This window comes from Atractosteus spatula, chromosome 8 (assembly GCF_055471065.1).
Source record: "Atractosteus spatula isolate fAtrSpa1 chromosome 8, fAtrSpa1.hap1, whole genome shotgun sequence".
Classification (NCBI taxonomy): Eukaryota; Metazoa; Chordata; class Actinopteri; order Semionotiformes; family Lepisosteidae; genus Atractosteus; species Atractosteus spatula.
In genome coordinates, this window is record NC_142713.1 from 60,144,645 (window position 1) to 60,167,116 (window position 22,472).

General features: G+C 49.8%; 1 protein-coding gene across 1 annotated transcript in view; it reads left to right on the forward strand.

Moving 5' to 3' along the window:
• The first annotated feature begins 6,142 nt into the window (after positions 1-6,142).
• bltp3b (bridge-like lipid transfer protein family member 3B) overlaps positions 6,143-22,472 on the forward strand; it is a 59,161-nt gene continuing 42,831 nt past the window's right edge. The window contains exons 1-2 of the mRNA XM_088923459.1: positions 6,143-6,477; positions 21,885-22,047. Of these exons, the coding sequence (XP_088779585.1) occupies positions 6,434-6,477; positions 21,885-22,047 (207 nt within the window). The 5' untranslated portion in view covers positions 6,143-6,433. The remainder of the gene's footprint in view (positions 6,478-21,884; positions 22,048-22,472) is intronic.

Genomic DNA, 22,472 nt, shown 5'->3' on the forward strand with positions numbered 1-22,472 from the left:
TCTGGACACTCCACTCACAGCGCTTTACAGTAATGGGGATCCCCTCCACTACCACCAGTGTACAGCCCCACCTGGATGATGTGATGGCTGCCAGTACACTCCCTACACACCAGTCATCAATGGGAACAGAGAATACCGATCACTGAACAATGATGAGAATTGATATTGGAGATATGCAGCACGATATGGCTGCTGGCACATTTTTGACACTCCTCATTCGTGCTGCGGGAAAGGCTGGTGCTGGTAGAGTAATCGCGTTAGTTTCATACCAAACTGTGGGTAGGGTGATTCAGGGCTGTGTTTTTTCCTGAACGTAAACATCAGGTTTCCCTATGACTCATGTCATTCTTACACCTCTATGAAACAAACTTTGCACAAAGACCAAAGCAAAATGCAGTGATAACTGGAGTTTTAGCAACGACAGTATCAGAGTGATACCTCCCTGCCATTCTGAACCTTTCAGCATGGCGTAATGGTTTGGTCAGAAATCTCTCTCTGTTTGATATGTAGCCATTCCTCACTGCAAACCCTGTTTGTATTGGGCGATATCTAGACATGTTGCCACTATTATACCTTCACATGTGAACCCACAGATTCACACTTCTCATTTGCTCTCGTTCTCGGTTTAGAAGTGCAGATATTGGGAATATTATGCTTCAGTGTTTGATATCTGCCTCGGCTCTGCAGCACCTTCGGGGGTTTGCGGTGTTTGGCGCTATTTCATTGTCTTTACCCACAGCTCTGTTGCCATCAGGACTTCCCACGACTGAGCCTCTCTTTGTTTTCATCTGACCGGGGTCTGTGAGCATCTGGCATTGCCAGCAGAGGGTGTTATGACACAGTATGAAAATGCACATTGTTAATATTAAGAAGAAGCAACTTGACGGTCACGATTTATTTTACTTTTTAACTCTGAAGTTTATTGTGTTCAAACATTCATGAATCGCACTCATAAATAGGATTTGCTGTCAGTATTGGACATGACTGTCTACAATACAGCACACCAGTCTTGGGAGCACAAAAAGACGTACTGACGTCTTGCTTTTCCAAGGTTTGTTAACAGATGTCATACATAATATCCATCCGTTTTCTTTCCACTTTATCCAGTACAGAGGTTCAGGGGACACTGGAGCCTACCGATCCTGGCAAGCAACAGGGTTAAGGCAGGGTACACTCTGGACAGGAAGCCAGACAGTCACATGGCAGACAGCCAATGAACTCACCGGCAGCATGTCTTTGGACTGTGGGAGGAAACTGGAGCACCCAGAGGAAACCCATGCGAACATGGTGAGAACATGCAAACTCCACGCAGACAGCACCCCAGGCCTAGAATTGAATGCAGAGCCCCAGCACTGTGAGGCACCAATGTTAACGACTGCGACAGCATGCAGCCATATTGCCGGTTATTGTTGGTAATAATTAGTCCATCCACACAGAAGACATGAGCCTGAGCACAAGTTTTATTGAGCTGTGATATTTAAACGGCAGTGTATGTAAACCTTTAGCCTCAGAGTAAAAATGCATGGAGATACTGAACATTCACACCACACAGTCTCAAACAAACAAACTAGTGCTGAAATGAGTATTGCAGGTGCTTCATTACAGAATGCAGTCATCACTGATGTCACGCCCGACATCCCTCCCTAGAGGGTGCTCCACTGCTCCCATTATTGTCAGTGTGATTAAGCTCTCCAGGTGTACCCTTTGAGCGTTATTATTTAAAGACCAGCTCCTCCAGTCCTCGGGGCTCATCATTAGGGTAAGATGTCACGAGGCCCGCCTAGCACCAGGAAACCCTACGTCCGTCTCCTGAGGGCATAGGCCTCATCCCCGACACCTCCCGCTTCCTGAGCCCGGGGTCTGGAGGATCTCGCCCCGTCACCCTTGGACCTCCATGTTTTGTTTGTCCGTGTGCTCCCCCCTCCCGGGGATTTTAACTTTGTCGCGTCCCAGGATGGATTCCTTGCTGATGGACTCTCGGACTGTGCTTTGACCTGCCTTTGGACCCGTTTGGATTTGGATGCCGTTTTGTCTTCCCCGTTCACTGTCTCACGGATTGTCACTATTATTTTTGTGCACTATTAAACCCCTGTGTGTTCCCTTTTACCACGCCTCCTGTTTTCTCCGGCTCTTACCGCATCGCATAGGGTCTTCTACAAGATCTGACACGGATTTCAGTCCGTGATCGTGACAACTGATTGGGAAGGGGCCTTGTACAAACTGTACCAAAAAACACTGAATTCTACTTGCAGCGCCTTCAGAAAGAATTCAGACCCCTCCACTTTTTCCACACTTTGTTTCTGTTGTAGAGTCCACAATTTTGCAAATTCATTAAAAATAAAAACCGGAAATCTCTCATTTACATAAGTATTCAGACCCTTTACTCTGACACTCCAAATTTCTTTTGATCATCTATGAGATGTCTCTAGAACTTGATTGTAGTCCACCTGTGGCAAATTCACTTGATTGGACATGCTTTAGAAAGGCAAACACCCGTCTTTATGAGGCCCCACAGCTCACAGTGCATGGCAGAGTACAAACCAAGCCATGAAGTCCAAGGAACTCTCCGGAGATCTCTGAGATAGGATTGTGTCAATGCATAGATCTGGAAAAAGGTATTGAAAAATTGGCAATGCATTGAAGGTTCCCAGGAGCACAGTGGCCTCCATCATTGTCAAATGGAAGAAGTCTGGAACCGCCAAGACTCTTCCTAGAGCTGGCCGTCCGGCCAAATGGGGTATTCGGGCAAGAAGGGCCTTGGTCAGGGAGGTGACCGAGAACCCAATGGCCACACTAACAGAGCGTCAGGGTTCTAGTGTAAAGATGGGAGAACCTGCCGGAAGGACAACCATCTCTGCATTGGAGGAGTCCGAATACTTTCTAAAGGCACTGTACTGTAGGTCAGTGAGTTAAATGAACAAGTAATAGGTTTATTCCATGCTGAAAAGAGAAGAAAGAAAACACAACGTTTCGGCCGTGGAGCCTTCTTCAGGTGTGGGTTTGAATTGAGTAACTCACTTAAATTGAATTGATTTAAGTGAGTTAAATGTACTACTTTACACATTTAAACGTTAAATGCGAGACCATAAAGTTTGCGTATGTGACAAGACTGCTTGGTTTCTAGTAAGTAATTTAGAAAGTTTTATCCATCTGTTTCATGAAAGGAGCCAGGACTTCAACAACATTGCTGGGTAGCTTGTTCCATACTCCTACACCCCTTTGTGTAAACAATTGAAACCACCTACAGTATTAACTATCCAAAAATCAAGATCCCTCAGCTAGATATTACTGTGCACAATGAAGGTGCCCGTTTCATCAGCTCTCATACAGTACGTGACTGCAATAAATATGCTCAGAAAACCTGCAATGATTCATGTCTTCACACAGTGAGTTCTCTGTTGTAATTCATCATTCATGTAGTGCAGGAGAACACATTCTGATTGAGAGAATGAAGTCATATCTACCAGTAACACAATATTCAGTCTCGGTGCACACCAAACAGTAAAAGGTCTCATGTCTGTGATCTGCTAAATTTTATAAGATACTTTGCTACAGCCCTGCAAGATGTCCTGGTCTGCACTCTGGGCTGGTGTCGGCTTCTTTAACAGCTGATTCTGTCGATATGTTTAATGGCTTGTTTACTCAGGACCTATGACTAAACCAATTAATTTTTTGTCAGCCTGTATGTCAACTCCCTTAGTGTTTATCAGCTCACCTGAGGGTGTAGTCAGGCTCTGAGGTGGGTGGACCAATCTAGTTTTTGCTCCTTGAATTAAAATTGGAATGACTCAAAGAATAGAATCATAAAAACGTTTTTAGTGCAAGAGACTGGAAGTAAGAATCAAACTGCCTGTAACACTGAGAGGCATTTGGCTATCCTCCAAATACAAGTAAAGGTTTATTCTGTGCTGAAAAAAAAGACACAACGTTTTGTCTGAAGGCTCTACAGGCAAAACGTTGTCTCTTTTCTTTTCAGCAGGGAATAAAGCTTTACCTGTTCCTTTGCAGCCTATGCATGCTGACACAGCTCCCTACTTGAACTACTTCAACCCTCTAAATACTACATATAAAGAAAATAATTTAAAATCTTGTACATGTAAAATAAGGATGCTCAGAATAAATCATTACTTGTGTGAAGGGAACCTTGTTAAAAATGATAGCTTTTAATCGGCTGATACTTCCTTGCATTTATGAGTGTATATTAAACTAACTACCAAGTACTAAATGGAGCATAATAGAGTACACATTAAATTAAAAAGAGAAACACAGTATTTAGCACTTTCTTCCATTCAATTCAATTCAAACTTTATTGTCCCATTTGGGGAAATTCACTGTACAGAGTACACTCTCAACATAACAGGATGAGATTGATTAGTGCGGGGGCAGCCAGAGATAGAGGCAGTGGCAGAAAATGGCCTCAAGCAGGAGACGCAGAGGAAAGTGATACGTTTTTCCATTACTATATACATTATCCCACCCAAGCAATGGTTTTGTCAGGTGCTTTCCCAAGATACTGAAAATAAATCCACCTGGTTTACTGGTTTCCTTTCGCTGTGGACTCTTGATCAAAGCTTTTAAGGGTTAATGCAGCACACTTTGATGACACTTTGACATCACACTTCACACTGCTGTGAAGGTGATGTCATTGCCAGCACTCCTGTGAAGATGATGTCATTGCCAGCACTCCTGTGAAGATGATGTCATTGCCAGTGTGCGTGAAGTCGCATGACTCGCAGCGCACTGTCCCCCAGGAATCTGGGGCAGTACAGCCTCACCTGCTCCAGTCTCGTGCTTTTTTACTGTTACTCACCTGGGGAACACAGGCACACTGCTGGTCGGGCAGCCCTGCTCAGCGGTACAGACCTGACTCTGATAACGCCTGATACAGTTGGCGTTAGATGCCAAGTCAGATGTTAAGCCATTTAAGAGTATTAATTTGATCTGGCACCCGAGCATCCGTTCTTTCGATTTAGAGTGGTTGTTACAAGCCTTGACAAGACCTGGTGTATGAGATATTCCATCGGTATTGACAGGAAGTTGTTGTGCGCATTGCTGTACAGTGAACTGAATGTGGAATTGGATTTCTACCCACGCTGATATGTTGGTGGTGACAGGAGACAACCCCCGCATGTTCAGAATTCTCTAAGGTACCGATGAAGTCCTCACAGCGGACTTCGGTATCAGCACCAAAAAAAAAACGGTCCAGAGGACACGAGCGCAAACGATGTGGAAGTGCATTTAAAACATAAAGGCACAAGGCACGTGCCTTTACACAAAGAGTGGTGGGGGTCTGGAAGAAGCTACCCAGCCATATGCTCAAAGCCGGTACTTTCGCTTCATACTGGAAACAGCTGGAAGAGATTCTTGGATCGATTAGCTTCCAATCGGGCTAATCGGGGTTCGGTCCAGACTCGGTTGTAACCTCTCTCAGGGTTTTATTAGGGAGCCATGATTGTCTATCGGACCTGCTGGGGAGGTGGATGGAGTGTCTGAGGGGTATCTCATGAGCAGGAACAACGTTCCGCTGGCCTGGCCCCAGCAGTATCCCACAGATAGCACATGGATGCAATAGGAAGGGGTTTTTATGGCGTTCTGCTCCGTGTGAGGGGAGACTGTGAGCCTCTGTGGGTGAACTGACAGTGTTTGAAAACCAAGCCATTGAGGGTCGCTAAAACCACTCGACTTGGATTTTTCTGTAGTGGGAGTTTAGCACAATCTGTGTAAAGTAATGGTTGTTGTTGTTATTATTATTAGTAGTAGTTGTTGCTGTACACTCTGCTGTAAGGGGGCTTTAAGACAAGCGGACTGATGGAGGACTGAACGATAACAGTAACTGCTCTTATCTCTACACCGAGTTGTTTTTGCTGAAATCATACACAGTAAAGGGGGAGGGCGTGGGGACAGCCCGGCCCAGCCCGGTTGGGAAGGGAACAAGGAGACGAGGGCGAGAGCTGCCCCGCTTCAGACAAACCCCAGCTGGCCGGCTGCCCGGCTGCCCCGCCCGCCAGCGTGGTGCACGGCCGGGCCGGCGCTGGCACTCCGCGCCGGCAGGGGGCGGCCGTGTGCGCGGAGGCGGGGGCACGGTTCCGATTCGCGCCGGCTCAGGCGGAGGCAGGGACGCGTCTGCGGCGCAGGCCCGGTGCCCAGGTGGCGGTGTAGCAGCGGGGAGGAGGGATGGGGCCTCACGGAGAGCGGCGGCGGGTGTCGTGCCGTCAGTAAGGACGCGCTGTCAGGGAAGGACGGGAGCGGATTTCTTCTTCTTTTAGTTGTTGTTGGTGGTTTTTTTTTTTCCTCTCCCTCCCTCTCTCTCTCTCTCTCCGAGGGAGGAACCGGAGTCGACAAACCCTGTCTCAGCGATGACACCGGCCGCGGAGCTCACCTTGTAAAAAAAAAAAAATTAATCGCCGGGACGCGTCACCGGAGGCAGGCGGTCATGGCCGGACTCATCAAAAAACAGATCCTCAAACATCTCTCCAGGTCAGTGGTCCGGGCGGCGTGAGCAGGCCGAGCCTGCGCTTGGTTTACCCCCGCGGTCCCCGGGGTGTGCGTGGGGTGCCGTCGTCTTCGTGGCGTGTACTTGTCCGTGACAGTGTCCGTCCCCGCGCCTCGGACCCCTGACGGTAGCGAGACGGAGGGCGGTGGGGTCAGCCGGGCCGGGCTGCGTGTCACCGGACCGGAGGAAGCGCTTCCCCTTTTGGGGGAAAGACGCACACAGTTTGGTCCACATTCTCCACTCGCCCTTGTGTGTGTCTGTGTGTGTGCTGGGCTGAGCTCCGGCGTTATCTGCGATCCCACAGTGCCCCCCTGAAAATCTTGTTGTGTGTTTCTGTTGTCGTGATCCCCCGACCGCACACAAAAGCAGTCCTCGTTTTCGGTCCACCCGGGCACAGTCCACAGCCTGCGTGGGAAGCCCCGGTGCAGGTGAGGCGGCCGTGCCGGCGCTCAGTCTTTTTTCACGCCTGGCTGCGCGTAAAGGTGACTTCTCTCGTCCTGGGGTACGGGGGCGCCTTCTGGCCGCTGGCCGTGGTGTCCGTGTGAAAGGTCCCTGGTCGCTTTCTCCCGTAACCCCAGCTGCAGCAGGCGTGCCCCCCGCACGGCACCCACGGGCGAGCCGACTGCGTGTGCAGGATGACCCTTACTAAGCCTCGAGCGGCGGGGAGGCTGACTTTCTGAGCTCTGGGCTCTTCTTGTTTTTCACGTAGTTGTGTTTTAAAAAAAAAAATGCATCGTGTGTGTGTGTGTGAGATGGCGAGACACTAAGGAGGCGAGATGGATGACTTGTTAAGGAGGCACCGCAAGTCACCGCGTTCTCTAAGCGAACCTTTTGCTGTGCCATCCCGCTGAGCAGCAGTAGTGTGGGAGCCGAGCCTGCACAGCCTGTGTAGGTGCTCGCTGTGATGAGCTCAGCCCTGTGACTGAGTATGATGAGCAAGCAGTGTTGCAGTTCACACGGAGCAGATGCCTGTTGCTATGGGAATGGAGACACTTGTAGGTCCCAGTGCTGGCATTTCCGGAGAGTGTTAACGTCATGGCGTTGTTTTCCTGTGTACCCGTCCCACGCAGAGCGCCCCGGTGTGGCCTGGGCAGGGGGAGGAAGGGAGCTAGAACACCGGAGGCTGGGAATTGAGCCGGGATCAGGGCAGATAAGCGCTTCTGTGGAGCGGCTCCCAGAGAGGCGTAGGGTGTCCTGGAATTTCCCCTCGGTAGTCTCGCGGCCGCCGAGGAGGAAGTGCGGGCATTCAAGGAGCTGCCCTCTCCTGAAGTCCAGCAGCGCGCTGGGGACCGCTGCCTGCTGTGAGTCCTGCTGCCCGGCGTCAGGCCCTCGCCTGGCCCGGCGTCAGGCCCTCGCCTGGCCCGGCGTCAGGCCCTCGCCTGGCCCGGCGTCTGGCCCGGCGTCTGGCCCGGCGTCAGGCCCAGCGCAGGGTCTCGCAGCTCTGGTTCAGCTGGTCCCGGAGGCAGGGCCGTGAGGCCCGTGTGTAGCCGCGCCCTCGGCCTGTACCCGTCTCTGGCGCCTGGAGCGCGGGTGAGCCGACTGGCACGGCCTCCTGACAGCGGCGGCTCCAGAGACAGGGGTACGGGCCGAGAGCACAGCCACACACGGGCAGGAGTGCAGGAAGCCGCCTCTCGCGCTGACAGGTGTGCTCGTCTGGAACGAGCTACTCGGCCGCGTCGTTGGAATAGATGGCTGACTGGATCAGGAAGCTGCTTACAGCACTAACAACCAAAAAAGGCTCGTTTGCAGCCAGTTTATGTGCAGAACCCAGCATAGGGTTTGGTCTCGCCTCAGTCATTTATCAAGGTGAACGTTTTGCCCTTGAACCGCGCTGTAGGTAAGCAGTTCCCAGTCCTGGTCCTGCTGCCCCAGACACCTGCTGGTTTTCCTTTCCTCTGACCTCCGTTAGAAAACTGAAGCCTTGCTTGATCCAGTGCCAGCGTCACACTACGTGACTTCCTAGGATTTTCAGTCGTAGCATCCATTTTCACAATCGTAAGAAAATGACGGCGAGTTGTAGAGAGTCGCAGCGCGTGCCCGTTACGGTCAGTTGTGTAGTCTGACACCCCCAGCGACTCAGCCATAGCGCTCTTAACAGCCCCTACCACTCTCTGCGACTCGTTGTGTCTGCGACGGTCACAGCCGGTGAGCACTCGGCCGGAAGTACAGTGCGACCGCAGGGACAGAAGGAAGGCGAGTGTTCTGGACTGTGCACATGGAGGGGAGGCTCGTCGAACTCTGGAGCCAGCACAGACGTCTGTCCGCTGTCTTGTGTTTGTCGTTTGTTCACTCTCGTGCGGTGATCCTCCTCTTACTCTGGTGTGCTCCACGTTGATTGGCTGCCAAAGTGAGGCGACCTCGCGGTACTTTCGCGGCGCGCTACGAGATTCGGAACCGTGATGAAAAGGCGTGAGGGAATCGTGTAATTAGTCACCCCCTGCGATTCCTAGTCGTATCATTTGACAGCCTCTAGGACAGAAAAGGCAGTGAGATTCAGCACCTACAGTCGTGAAATTTGACACGCTCTCCGACCAGAAGTCGTGTGGAGTCCTGTAGTTGATGCCAGCTTAAGATGCTGCCTCGTTGCGATATTTGCGTTTTGTTTCTAGTCACAAGTGTGGGATTTTATTGCACTCGCAAAATACAACGAGTTAAAGCTCACAACGTGTTTTAGAGCTGGCAGCAAACAGTCCACATGGATGTGATTGTTTAGTCTGGAAGGTAAACCCGCAGGCGTGCGTCACCCGGACCAGGGCATGGAGCTGCTGTAGATTGAACAGCTTGCTCCCCGGACCGGTCAAGTCCTCCAGGGGGCTGCTGGTGTCTCGGCTCCTGCAGGTTTCGGATAATGACACATAATCCAAGAGTGAGTCCCGGCGCTCCGCAGCCCTGGAGGGGAAGTGTGTCCTGTAGTGCTTCAAGGGACATCTCTGGCAGCAAGCAGGAAACGGCAGGCTTGTGTGGAGGGTTCAAATCCTGCAGTCAGGGACACAGACGTGAGCTCAGGGAAATGTGGCCTGCCTGAGTTTCCTGGTTCAGACTTGTCTTTATTCTCCTGTGTCTGTGTGGGCCTGCGCTTTGTCCCAGCTGTTGCAGGGAGAGCTGCGTTATTCGCAGTTAGTTCGGGGTGTTTATTGAGGGTGTTTTTTCTGGGATTCAGGTTAGCCCTGTCAGAGCACCACTCAGGGGAGCAAAGGCTTTGAAGCTGTTGGCCGTTGCTGGTAGGGTGTTGTTGACCTTAAGAACATAAGACCCTTGTTTCACATCTGCTGGCAACTTTTATACCTCGAGACCACATCCCACACAGTCGGCCCAGTGTAACACTCCCAGCGACCTACCGTCAACCATAGGTAATCCCTGTAATCCTGTTCCAGGCAGTGTCCCGTCGGCATGCTGATGGGTATCGCGAGATTTCAACAGCTGTGGTGAATAAAGGTTAAAAATTGACAGCAAAACATGTATCCTCAAGAAGATAATAACGGTTACAAATAAGGGGAGGTCAGTCTGACCCATTTGTTAGCAAGTAGTTTATTGATCCAAGGATCCCAGCTGTTTCTTGAAAGAAGTCAGGGTATTGCCATAAGTAAGTCTGAGTCTGTAACGTTGTCTTAAGTTTCACTAAATGGGTCTTTCTACTCCTCTTAATCTCTGATGCTTACAGCAAGACTTCCTCAAACTCCCGCCATATTTAGGGAGTTATTCTGCAGCGGGAAACGTTCAGCTTGGTTAGTCAATACTCTAATTAGATTCCATCTCACATAGAGAGGGACCTGTTCATGTTTGACATTTAAGACTCTGCATTTCAGAGCTTTTTCTTCCTTTGGTGTTTCTAATTAGACGTAATGGTGGTTCATTTAATCTTTTCTGCCAGGCAGCTCAGTACAGTGGTAATACTGGATAGTCGTGAACCTGCCAAGCTGAGTGCCAGCAGCTCCTCAGACAGGCTGCTTTGTGATGGAGACTTGCCCGCAGCACTGGAAGATTTCACAGTGAGCAGCAAAGCGTCCAGTGCAGCTGCCTGTGCTCATGGAGAAACTCAAGGGCTTGTGTGTGGTTGTTCCTGGTATGGGCTGCGACAGTAACACAGTGACAGGAAAGCAGTCTGATCATTTTCTGGTCGACTTCTATAAACACCTGGGGCTAACTTCATTGTGTCTGGATTCATGATTTGGTCTAAATATAGAGCAATCGATTTTCTTTCCACTGTTTTCTATGGAATATCTTCTATTGGTGCCTTGGGTCTCTGGGCTGCTGTTGGTTGACATGGGAGCTGTGTGTTGTTTTCCTCCTGTCCGGAGATGAGTGGTTCTTGACTGCGAGCTGGGAGGCACTGCTGTAGGTGTGAGCAGTACTGGTGTCATCAGGGGTTCGAGTGGATTGATATTGTCGTGTAGTTTCAACAGGCTGTCCTAACACTTTTGAAAGGAAGGATTACAATTATGATAATAGCAGCAATGTAAAATGTCTGCTATAATTACTATTTTTATTTAATCACACTCTTTTTCTTCTCTTACACATAGAAAAAACATAGTTCTCTTAGTTCTCAGGAAGCTGAAAAATGGTCAAAAAAGAAACTTGACTGTATTTAGGTGCATGTTAAGTAAAGCACTTCCATATTTTAAATTGACTTCTGGTGTCTCAGATAAACTGGAGGATTTTTTTTTTGCGTTTCTGAACTTAATAATTTATGGTTTCATAAATGGGCAACACACAGCAGCCCCACTGCACTGCAGACCAGGGGGGGGGAGAGAGGAACCGCCTCGCCAGGAGAAGCTGTTGAATCAGAGGAGGGGAGCTTTAGGGAGGTCAGGTTGTGCAAGCCCAGGACACTGGGATCAACAGCGCTGTGTACAGTGCCACGGTCTCACGGGTCAGTGACCAAGCTGCCAGGCCCTCATCAGAACATCTCATCTGAAGGACGGCTCCTCCCACTGCGCAGTGCCGCCTGTCACCATACAGAGGCATGAGACGGGGGGGGGCACCTGCAGGCCTGCCCGGGCAGGGGTCTCCCGTCCTCGGACTGACTGGGCCCGGCCCCGCTCAGCTTACGAGATCAAGCTGCAAGGTGGGAAAGCTTCAAGACCAGTCGAATACCACTTGCTCACGACTGGCAGGGCTGCAGGCTGAGTGTGACTTTGTCTCGTTGGATTTCCAAGCAGCCCTGTCTTTGACAGCAGCCCCAGCGCCTGTGGCACGCTGTGCGACTGGACCCGCACCTAACGAGCAGAATGAAATCAGCCCCTGCACTGGGCTTCCTCCACAGCCTGTGGAAAGAGGAGGAAGATGTTCGAACAAATATGTTCGCAGATCGTCTTGGGCCACTGCTGTGTGCTGTAAGTCTGTAATCAGGCAGGCTTATCTAATGGCTTGTACACGAGCGCTATTTGTCAAGAGCTTTGCTTTCACAAGACTTGTTTATCTCACCTGACAGGCAGGACAGGTACCTGGAACACCAGCTCTTCTCTGAGATTGTGGTCCGTTTGAGCGGGATAAGCTCCTCGCCGACATTTTTCTGAGGTTTGCTGCAGTAATTGCCTGTCTCGCAGGGCAGCCCGAGTATTCAGCCTGACCTTCCGCTCCTGACTGAAATTTCCATTTACGATATACTGCAGCTTCCTGAGGTTTCAGCTTCAGGGTGTCTGTGGGTCTGCTGTAAACAGATTGCTGTGATACTTTTTTTCCATAACCTGGACCTTGAACTTCTGGAAAAGGTCATAGCTGGGATTTCTGTGCTCAAGTACTTAGATGGCTACACTTTTAGACATCAAAGTATTCTCAACACTTTTGAACAAGTATTCTCAGCAATCTTGAGACTTACGCACACTCACTCTCCTGTACTTGTTTATGTTCAGCATCCATATTTTCACACAACTCCAAGCCTATTGTGTGTTTGCAGCAGGGTTTGTTTTGAAATAAGAACGAGATTCCCAGTTGATTTTGTTCAGCGTAGTTTTACAGGCTTGAGACATTTCTGCTGTCCCCTTGTTTCACTCTGAATTGACAGGGTAGTGGTGGACTAGCCGATGTTTGAGCTTTTCCGAATCTGGCCCTGTTTCTCAGAAGCTCACTGGCCCAGGGGGCCTTGTCTGAGGCTGTGCTGGGCCACCTGGGTTCTTCAGTGTTTGAGCACTTCAGCTCAGTAAGGGGGTTTCACGTTTCATCGTCTGCCCTTCCCTGTGGGATTGTCTCGACACCTGGCGCTTTATGCCCAGCCCAGCGGTACCTCTATGCTGTATAACAGGAGTGGCCAGTCCTGGTCCTGGAGGGATCACCGAGTCATCCGCTCCGTGAACCGAGGCGGCAGCGGGCGGCTCCGGCCCTGGAAGAGTTCGTTCCGATCCCGCGGGGCCTGTGAGTTCCTGCACGGAGCGGGAGAGCTGCTGGAGTCACGAGCTGCTCCTCTGTAGAGGCTTGTGAAACCGGCTGGACAGCGCCGCTCCTCAGCTGATAAGATCCCGTATCTCCAGTTTGTCTGCCCTCCGCGCAGTGCAGCTGCACGCCCGCCGTGCGACCCAGGGGGCCGACACGAGGAGGGGGGCTGTGCTGCTGTCCTCACAGTGGGGCATTGTTTGCCCTGACCCTCCAGCAGCTTCCCCTAATAGAGCCGCACAAACATACGAAGCCATCAGTTTCTTCCACACCCAGTGAACAGATGCAGTGTGAATGGAACGCGGGAGACAATGTTCGCAGTGTTTGATGGCTATAAAAAGCTTCTCGCGTCTCGCTCCCCAGGCAGATCGCACTGTGTGGTTAATCGCTCTAGACTCGGAAAGGTTTTCGAGGGCTCTGCAGTAGCTCCTCAGTGTTTCTGGATTGCAGTGCGGTGAGGTCCAGGAAGGGCACAGGGATCTCGCAGGGCAGCGCCTGCAGGGATCTGGAACAAGCTGCCCAGCCATGTGGCTGAAGCCCATACCCTGGCTTCTTGCAAGAACTGCCCAGATGAGATCCTCTGGTCAATTAACTAGTTAGCAAAAGGGGTGAATGACCTCCTCTGATAACCACTGTGTTTTTACGTGATGCTGTATATCTGCAGCAGGGGGACACTTGTACCTCAGAGAGATATGAAGGACCTCCTCTGTGTTTTAGTTGTTGCGAAGCTGTGTTGGTAGCTTTCTGACAACGCACACTTGTTTTATTTGTCCCAAAGGTGTTTCCAAGCCTGTGTAAACTCCTCCTGGGCTGATCTGTGGAGATTTCCGCCAGAGCACTGACACCGGACACTGTTGCTGTACCTGTCTGGCAGACATTGGCTGCGGGCTAGAGTTTCCAGATACCTGATAGGAGTACAGAGCTATTGATTCCTTCCCCGTTTCACGTCTATAAATTTTTAAGCGAGTCTGGCGCAGTGTCATGCTCTTGCTCGCTCTCTCTCTCTCTCTCTCTCTCTCTCTCTCTCTCTCAATGAAATAAGGAAATAGGAATAAAACAAAATGGGGGGGAAAGTAAAGACAAGTAAACCCCAGTTACAGGAATCTTTTCCTCAATATTCAATATTTCAATATTGTTGAGTTAAAATTGAAAGTTGATTTTACAGAAAGATGTTTTCTTTAAGCAGTTTACAGTTAGTCATTTTTTTATCTGAATCATGCATGACCCCGAAATTGAAGACTTCTTGTTGTTTCTGTGCCGAATGGAGGCGAAATTCTAACCAGCTCACATACAAAAAAAAATGTTTGATTATCTGCGTTTGTTTTGATGAGGTAAATACTAATTTTTGTTGTAGGCAAACTAACTTCCAGTTTAGCTACTCTTAGTTCTCTGTGTGGCTGGCAGTGAAAATCGTGCTGTCTGTGTACTGAGTTCCCCAAATTGACTCTTGCTCCTTGTTCATGAAATCTGAACACAGGGTGGACCCTAACGTTGGATGCAGAGCACAACTTTTTACTTCAGAAAATAAAAAAAACTTTTAGAAGCTGTCCTGATCTCACAGAACTAGTATCGAGTTACTCACAGGATGGAAGCCGGACACTAGATTGTTCAGAGGGATATGAGGTCTAAATGTTGGCTGCCTTCTGTTCGAATCCTCTTTCTGGGAATGATATCGATCAGTGTTTTCAGTCGCAGTCGATTCTCGACTGCGTTGTACTGTGAATGGGTTGTTTTGTGCGTGGACATTCTTCTTGCAGCCAGTGCTCGTGGTGTCATGGGCAGGTGCTGTGCTTTTGGGAGGCTCTGTCCTCTGCATGGCTGAGGAAGTGGGCGTGGGCTTGGGTTGAACTGGCTGTGCCCATCAGGTACCAGCCAGTGAGGGAATCGATGCAGAAGGAATTTGAATTCCGGTGTTGATTTTTGCTGTTAACCACCATTTGTTATAAGCAGTAGTGTTATTACCTTATAGCTTGATCTCATGAGATCTCAGGTGTTGAGCAAACCCAGGCCTGGTCGGTCCTGGGGTGGGAGATGTCTAAGGAACACTAGGTTGTTGCTGTAAGTGGTGCTGGTGGACCAGTAGGTTGGGCCAGATTCGCAAACCCGTGCACCACTATAGTGACCAGGCACACAGTGCTCTGTTAGGTTCTGTCTGTAACAGGTCCTGATTACTTGGTCACTAAAGATCCCATGTCGGTACTCGTGAGAGTAAGAGTGTTAGCAGTGGTTTTCCGGTTAAACTGTACTCTTGATTTGTACAATCTAGCCTTTTTACAAGTGCCCCCTCCTTCAGTTGGCGAAGTAGTTTCTCAATCAGCTGATCTGCTGTGCAGTGGGGCTGCAGGTGCACAATGACTTCTAGGGAGCTGAATGTCAGTGGGGGATGAAGTGGGTACCCCCTTATATGTAAACTCTTTGAAAGCCTTTGGGATGTGAAGTGCTTTGCAAATGCAAGGAATTAATGATGTCATCCTTCACTGTGGAATGCTGTGTGTCTGTACAGCGGAAGGGAAGTTTGAATGTGTTTGATTCAATTGCTGAGAGGAGGAAACGCAAGTACAGGCTGTGGTCACTGACCGCCACCCTGACTGCGGGTTTATTCGCTGTAACAGATATAGTCCAGAGGTCACTGGTAAAACACACCATACTAGAAGCGTTCTATAATTGAAGATTCCTTATATGCTCGTGACATGCACTGACGTTTTTGAAAGTGTGAGTTAGAAAATCAGGTGTGCGGCACTGCTGTCGGATGTGCAGAACGCCAGCCTTAGCCCAGTGTAGAGCAACTCGCTGTCCTGGGATGACCTCACACACAGGCTGGGCTCACAGTCAGCTGGAGGGCAGATGGACTAGCAGTGCATGACCTGAGGCCGGCTGCGTCAGTAGTACTACAGTGTACTGTAGTGTCTTCTCTGTGCACTTTGGCTCGTGTTGAGTGGCTTATTACTGAACCTGTATGCAGAAACAGCTCTGGTTAAGGGCTCGTGGCCAGACACGCTTGCTGCTGTTCGCTGTGCAGTGGCGCCTCTGGGCGATTGGGGCAGGAGGCTGTGCCAGAGTGCTTCATGTTGAGCAGTCGCAGCTCTCTGTGGACACATGTCCACGCCGGGCAGGTGCTCCTCATAGCCTCTCTGTGCATTAAGGGGTCAACTGTCCACTGTGCCTTTTCTCTGAGGTGTGGAGAACTACTAGGAACTTTATGCTCCACTGGTAGCACCTGAGCCTAGTACCCTGCAGGCTTCACTGGTTGACCGATTCGCTTGTGTGCTGGTTTGAATGGCGTGCGTTAACAAAAGATGAGGAGAGGATTGGTTATAAAATGAATCATTTATAAGCATCGTGCGTCATGTAGATGCACAGCTGCATTTGTAGCTATAATGGAGAGTGTAGAACAAGCTGCCCAGCTGTGTCCTTAAAGCCGATACCCTGGCGTCTTTTAGCAAAGAGCTGGATGAGATGTCCTCAGATCCTTCAGATACTAACTGCCAATCAGACCAGGTGGACCGAAGAGATCCTCTTGTTTCTTCCATTCTTCTGTCAACGGGCTATTTTAGGTTTTCATGAAAAGCCAGCAATGTCCATAACTCTCATTAGTAGCAATTTGTATATCGTCTGTAAAGGGAGAACCTGGGCAGAAAACTCACTAGGAATATCATTGTAGCACATGGCAAGAAAAACAGCTTTCAGTCTTCAGAGTATCGCCAGTCTTCCAGCATAATTAATCTGGTCGGTGCTTATCCACATAGTCACAGACCTAAGCTATAATCTAATAAGGATTGGAGTAAATTCCCCCCCTGCGATGTGTTATGTGGGTGTTGGACATATGTTGGTGTTGAAACGAGCCAGAGACCCGTCCACATCCGTGGTGGGATTGACAGGTTCCTGTGCAGGAAGCATGACGTCTCGGGCTTCCTGCTGTCTCAGAGGGCAGCGTGCTGCAGGCTGTCAGCCTCTGGACCTGTGCGGCCACCGCAGCCTGTCGGCCTGGGTATGAAATATAGACACATACAGTACGTGTGCAGGAATTGAACTCTTCAGGTTTTGTTAGTGAATTAAAGGGGATCTGCAGTCCCAATTTCTCTGACCGGTTATTTACTCTCAGTAACAAAATAGATTCATTGACACTATAGAAGAAAAATACAAATTTTGAATTAAGCACCAATCATGAACTTTGTGAAAGTACTGTAAGCCGCCATGTTGTCACATTCGTTTTCCTATGCATTGCGACTTGAAGCAGCCCTTCCTGCTCACTAGTCACCGTAATGAGTAATGTAGTGCGACGACCTGTACGAGTGAATAAGCACAGGTTGTGTAGCAGCCGTTTCACCTCGGAAATATCTCAATGTGATCTGCATGCAGAGTTAACAAGTGAGTAGTGTTTGTTGTCAAAACATGAATTGTTGTTGTGAAAACATTGAAAGCAATATTTCTAGATTGAAAGAGGTGTGTTCACAAGCCTGCGGGATTATAATGTTATACAGCTGCAACATGCCACTGGAAGTGTTGCTGCCTCGTTCTGAATCACAGAGCATGGCCTTCGCAATCAGTATCCATCAACCTGTCTCCTCTGAAAGCTAAAGAAGCTTATTCCAAATATTCTAAGTGTAGTGTAATGAATCATAAAGGGCTTGGGAATGCTGATTTTTAGCACGCGCGGTTTTAATGTTTCAAGTCAGGCATTCAAGCGCTTTACCCGAGAGCCTGCTTCTTCGCGTGTGTCGGACAAAACCCATCCGCCTCGCCTCTCTTCGGGACGAGATGGCCAGCGGGATGAAACCCGAAGAGCCGTCGCTGGCCTCCTGCGGGGGTGCAGGGACCGCGAGGAGTTCTGTATCTCCGTCGGGATACGAGAGGGGTCACAAACAAGGGAGGCCCGTCCGCGGGCTTGGTGGTTAGCAGCTTCCACATGCCATCCTGTGACAACTGCAGCACATGGCAGTATGATGCCAGCCATCGCCGCCTTGGTGTGGCGTGACTGCATGCCTCATTACTGCCCTGATCTTTTAATAGGGTTCCGTTTTAGAGCAAGTTGCTCTTTTAGTAAGAGTGCGATTACGCTTAAGTAAGATTTAAAGGTTAAGTCCTTGAAAGCTTCTGGAACAACCGGATTACGATTTTATTGGCAGTTCTTTGAGGATCTCTAAATATGTGGGGGCACACCTCAAGCAGAAGCTGTTTTTTCTCGTGAGGGATCTTCCATGTCTGGAAGATATTTCGTTAGGAATATGATGGAATGGGCACAGGGTATACTGCCTCAGCAGTAAGAGTCTGCAACTTGTGTCCAGTCCTGCTCCTTTGTTTGGTTTGCCGCGATGAGTACCGAGTAGCCTTTTCGCATTGCCTGCGGACCAAAAGCTGGGAAAAGGAGATCCCGAGTGTGTGACGTGGAAAAGGAAATCCCGAGTGTTTGAGGCGAAAGAGGACTGGTGCTTGTGTGGGCCTCACGTTGCCTCTGAACGCCTTAACAATCAATGTTTCGTGCTCAATGTGTGTGTCCTGCAGTGTTTTGTTCTTGCTGGAAATATCTTGGGAAATGGAACACTTTCATCCCAAAGAAATCCTAAGATATAGCAACCTTCCAGCTTCCGTCTATAAATAGAGTGCCTCCTCAACTTCAAGTGTGTGGTGTGGCTGATGGAGCTGCTCACCTGCGAAGCAGCTGATTCCTCTGGGATTCCAGAGCCCAGATATTCTGGGATTTTATGCGCTTTCTTCCTTTCAGCGCTGTCTACAGTTAACCTTTAGTTATGGGAACATAAGCAATTATTAACGAGCGCAGGTCATTTGGGGCATCTAGCCCGTTAGTAGTTAGTGCAAATTATGTTGCTGTTGCCATACGTGTATCTGTTTAGACTGCCAGCTCATACTTAAAAGCACTTTGTAGACTTGTTTTACCTGCTCTTGACTTGATCTGTAACAGAACCATTTGCCTCATTATGACTTAAATCTGTTGCTGGCACTGTGGACCTGGAGAGAGGGTGAAGCAGTCTGTAGGTCTGTAGGGTAGGTACTGTGGACCTGGAGAGAGGGTGAAGCAGTCTGTAGGTCTGTAGGGTAGGTACTGTGGACCAGGAGAGAGGGTGGAGCAGACTGTAGGTCTGTAGGGTAGGTACTGTGGACCAGGAGAGAGGGTGGAGCAGACTGTCGGTCTGTAGGGTAAGTACTGTGGACCAGGAGAGAGGGTGGAGCAGACTGTCGGTCTGCAGGGTAGGTACTGTGGACCAGGAGAGAGGGTGGAGCAGACTGTCGGTCTGTAGGGTAAGTACTGTGGACCAGGAGAGAGGGTGGAGCAGACTGTCGGTCTGTAGGGTAGGTACTGTGGACCAGGAGAGAGGGTGGAGCAGACTGTCCGTCTGCAGTGTAGGTACTGTGGACCAGGAGAGAGGGTGGAGCAGTCTGTAGGTCTGCAGGGTAGGTACTGTGGACCAGGAGAGAGGGTGGAGCAGACTGTCGGTCTGTAGGGTAGGTACTGTGGACCAGGAGAGAGCGTGAAGCAGACTGTAGGTCTGTAGGGTAGGTACTGTGGACCAGGAGAGAGGGTGGAGCAGACTGTCGGTCTGTAGGGTAGGTACTGTGGACTAGGAGAGAGGGTGGAGCAGACTGTCGGTCTGTAGGGTAGGTACTGTGGACCAGGAGAGAGGGTGGAGCAGACTGTCGGTCTGCAGGGTAGGTACTGTGGACCAGGAGAGAGGGTGGAGCAGTCTGTAGGTCTGCAGGGTAGGTACTGTGGACCAGGAGAGAGGGTGGAGCAGACTGTCGGTCTGTAGGGTAGGTACTGTGGACCAGGAGAGAGCGTGAAGCAGACTGTAGGTCTGTAGGGTAGGTACTGTGGACCAGGAGAGAGGGTGGAGCAGACTGTCGGTCTGTAGGGTAGGTACTGTGGACTAGGAGAGAGGGTGGAGCAGACTGTCGGTCTGTAGGGTAGGCACTGTGGACCAGGAGAGAGGGTGGAGCAGACTGTCGGTCTGCAGGGTAGGTACTGTGGACCAGGAGAGAGGGTGGAGCAGACTGTCGGTCTGTAGGGTAGGTACTGTGGACCAGGAGAGAGGGTGGAACAGACTGTCGGTCTGCAGGGTAGGTACTGTGGACCAGGAGAGAAGGCAGAGTAGGTCTGCAGACTGTAGGACTGCAGGGAATAAAGGGTGCAGTACTCCTCCTCCTCCTCACTGCTGGTATTTGAGTGCAGTTTTGCTCCTAATACAGTGAAGTGACTGTAAAAGAATTCTGTTTGTGGGGAAACTCAGATTTTCCAGGTAACCTTGCTTTTACAGATGGTATATTCATAATGGCAAGTGTCATTGGCAGTTTGTGTGGTGTTGAGGGAAATCAAAACACAGATTTGGCGATAGTGTACTCCTGTGTTCCACCTTAACACGTGAGAGGGGACTGAAATATTTTTGTCATGTGTCCTCATCAGCATCCTGATTATGATCTGAAAACACCTCCACATTTTGTTTGCTCTTTTCTTTTGATGAACGAGTTGTGAGTAAAACGAAAAATATTCAGTGTTACAAATATACAGTAAGATCACCTCAGCTGAGCAGCCGTGATTAGCGCATTGCGTTTGGCCTGTGGGTAGACTTGTACTTAAAACGTCTTGTGAGTAGTACTGTGCCCTCAATTTTGTCTTGATGTTACACTTAATGGTGGAGCGCCCAGAATCAAAACTGTTGGATTAGAGTTGAGGGGTTTCTCTTTGTATATCACAATAGCTGATTGTGAGACAGCGCAGGTTCTGGCACCAGCGTTACAAAAACCTCTTCTCAAGTATGTCGACTGTCCTGATTTTGCAGGGTGTTGCTGTTTGATGTTACGGTTGCCTAGAGATGCAAGGAGAACGGTCTTTATTTTACCTAAACGAATGAGATGAGTAATAGGGTCACAGATTTGGCAACAGTGTGCCAGTGTGCTGCACCATGAGCTGTGATCTGTAGTAGGGTTCCTTTACGCAAACAGTAACGCAAATCACATACGTTGTGGGCAGAGCGTCTCAGCAGATAAACCACCCAGTAGTCTATAAATAGCACCCTGTGTTCAAACTCCTTGAAGACATTTATAAATTCAAGACTAAGCTGTCCAATCCTGGTCCCGGGCTGACGGTGTGCCTGTAGGTCTTCTGTTGCACCAGTGCCTGAAGAGCTGGGAGAAGCTATTACTCTTCTCCAGTTAAGCCACTAATGAGCTGATTTAGGTCATTAAGAACTGAGCTGGAATGAACACCTGCAGAAACACTGGTCCTTAAGGACCCAGATTGGACAGCCCTGCTTTATAACCAGTGAAAAGAGGAAAGTACCCACTTTGGCTGTTAAGGTTTCTGCATATAAGGTGATTTGAAGGCTGGGCTTTATTTCTTTCTTGCTATTTTGGGGATTTTGCATTGTTAGTACTTCTGCATGCTATAATAGAAAAAGAGAATCTAAATGTTCAAATATCTCTAGGCACAGGGCACTTTGGGTCGGCCACCAGTAAAGTTGGTTAACTCGAGCACTACCAGCCCCAACTGTATCAGTAGCTCCAGAGGCAATCGTATATTTGGACATGAGAACAACTTAATAGAGAAGCAGCTTCAAATCATTCATACAAAACCGATTTTATTGGTAGAAAAGTAAAATGTATAAGAGGCTTTTACCGTTCGTCAAAAACTGACATGGGCTGATGAAGTTGTATTGAAGGGAAATCGATATCGCTTTCCCAGCAGCCTCCCATCCTTGCTCTTCCCCCTGCGTGGCTGCTCCGCAGTGACGCCACAGGAGGACCTGTTCCAGTGCACGTCTGGGGCAGAAACGCCAGTCCTCTCCGAGACCGTGCTGCCGTTCCTGTTTGCTTACGGGCTTACTCTGGAGCCGCCTGCCAGGATGAATGCTCCCCTCAGACACCTCTCGACCCGAATCTTTTCGCCCTACGGCGGGGTTTGTGGATTAAAGTGTTTTTTTTTCTCTGCTCGGTTTCCTGGCGCTCACGTGAAGGCTGAGGCGGCGGCACCCTGAATCACCCCTGCTCTGGTCTCCTCTTCTCGCTGCAGGTTCGCCAAGAACCTGTCCCCCGACAAGATCAACCTGAGCACCCTGAAGGGCGAGGGCCAGCTGACCAACCTGGAGCTGGACGAGGAGGTCCTGCAGAACATGCTGGACCTGCCCACCTGGCTGGCCATCAGCAAGGTCTTCTGCAACAAGGCTACCATACGGGTGAGGCCCTACCTCGGCAGCTCTCTAGCCCTGCAGGTGGCAGGTGTCCTGCAGGCTGTGCCGGACCTGGGCAGGGTTTGATTCAGCTCATCTGGAGTCTCTTGGCATGCCTATGCCATGCGTCTTGTTTTCTTCTTGATGCTTTTTCCCGTTTCTCCTTCTGCCTGTCGGGAACGATCAGGTTTGTGTGGTGCATTCAGGGGCTGAACCAGAAAGCTCACCTGCTCTCTGGGGTGAAGGTCTGGACACCTGGGTGAGGTGCCCCAGTTACCTGCTCTCCAGCATTTCTCTTTACAGATGGCTTTCGGGGGGTGGGGTGGTTCCAGATTTTAGGTGCCACGGTAGTCTTCCTCAGTGTGAATGTTTTTTTAGTTCTCAGAGGAGAATCATCCTAGGAATACCAACTCGGAGTGTGGAGGCTTTTT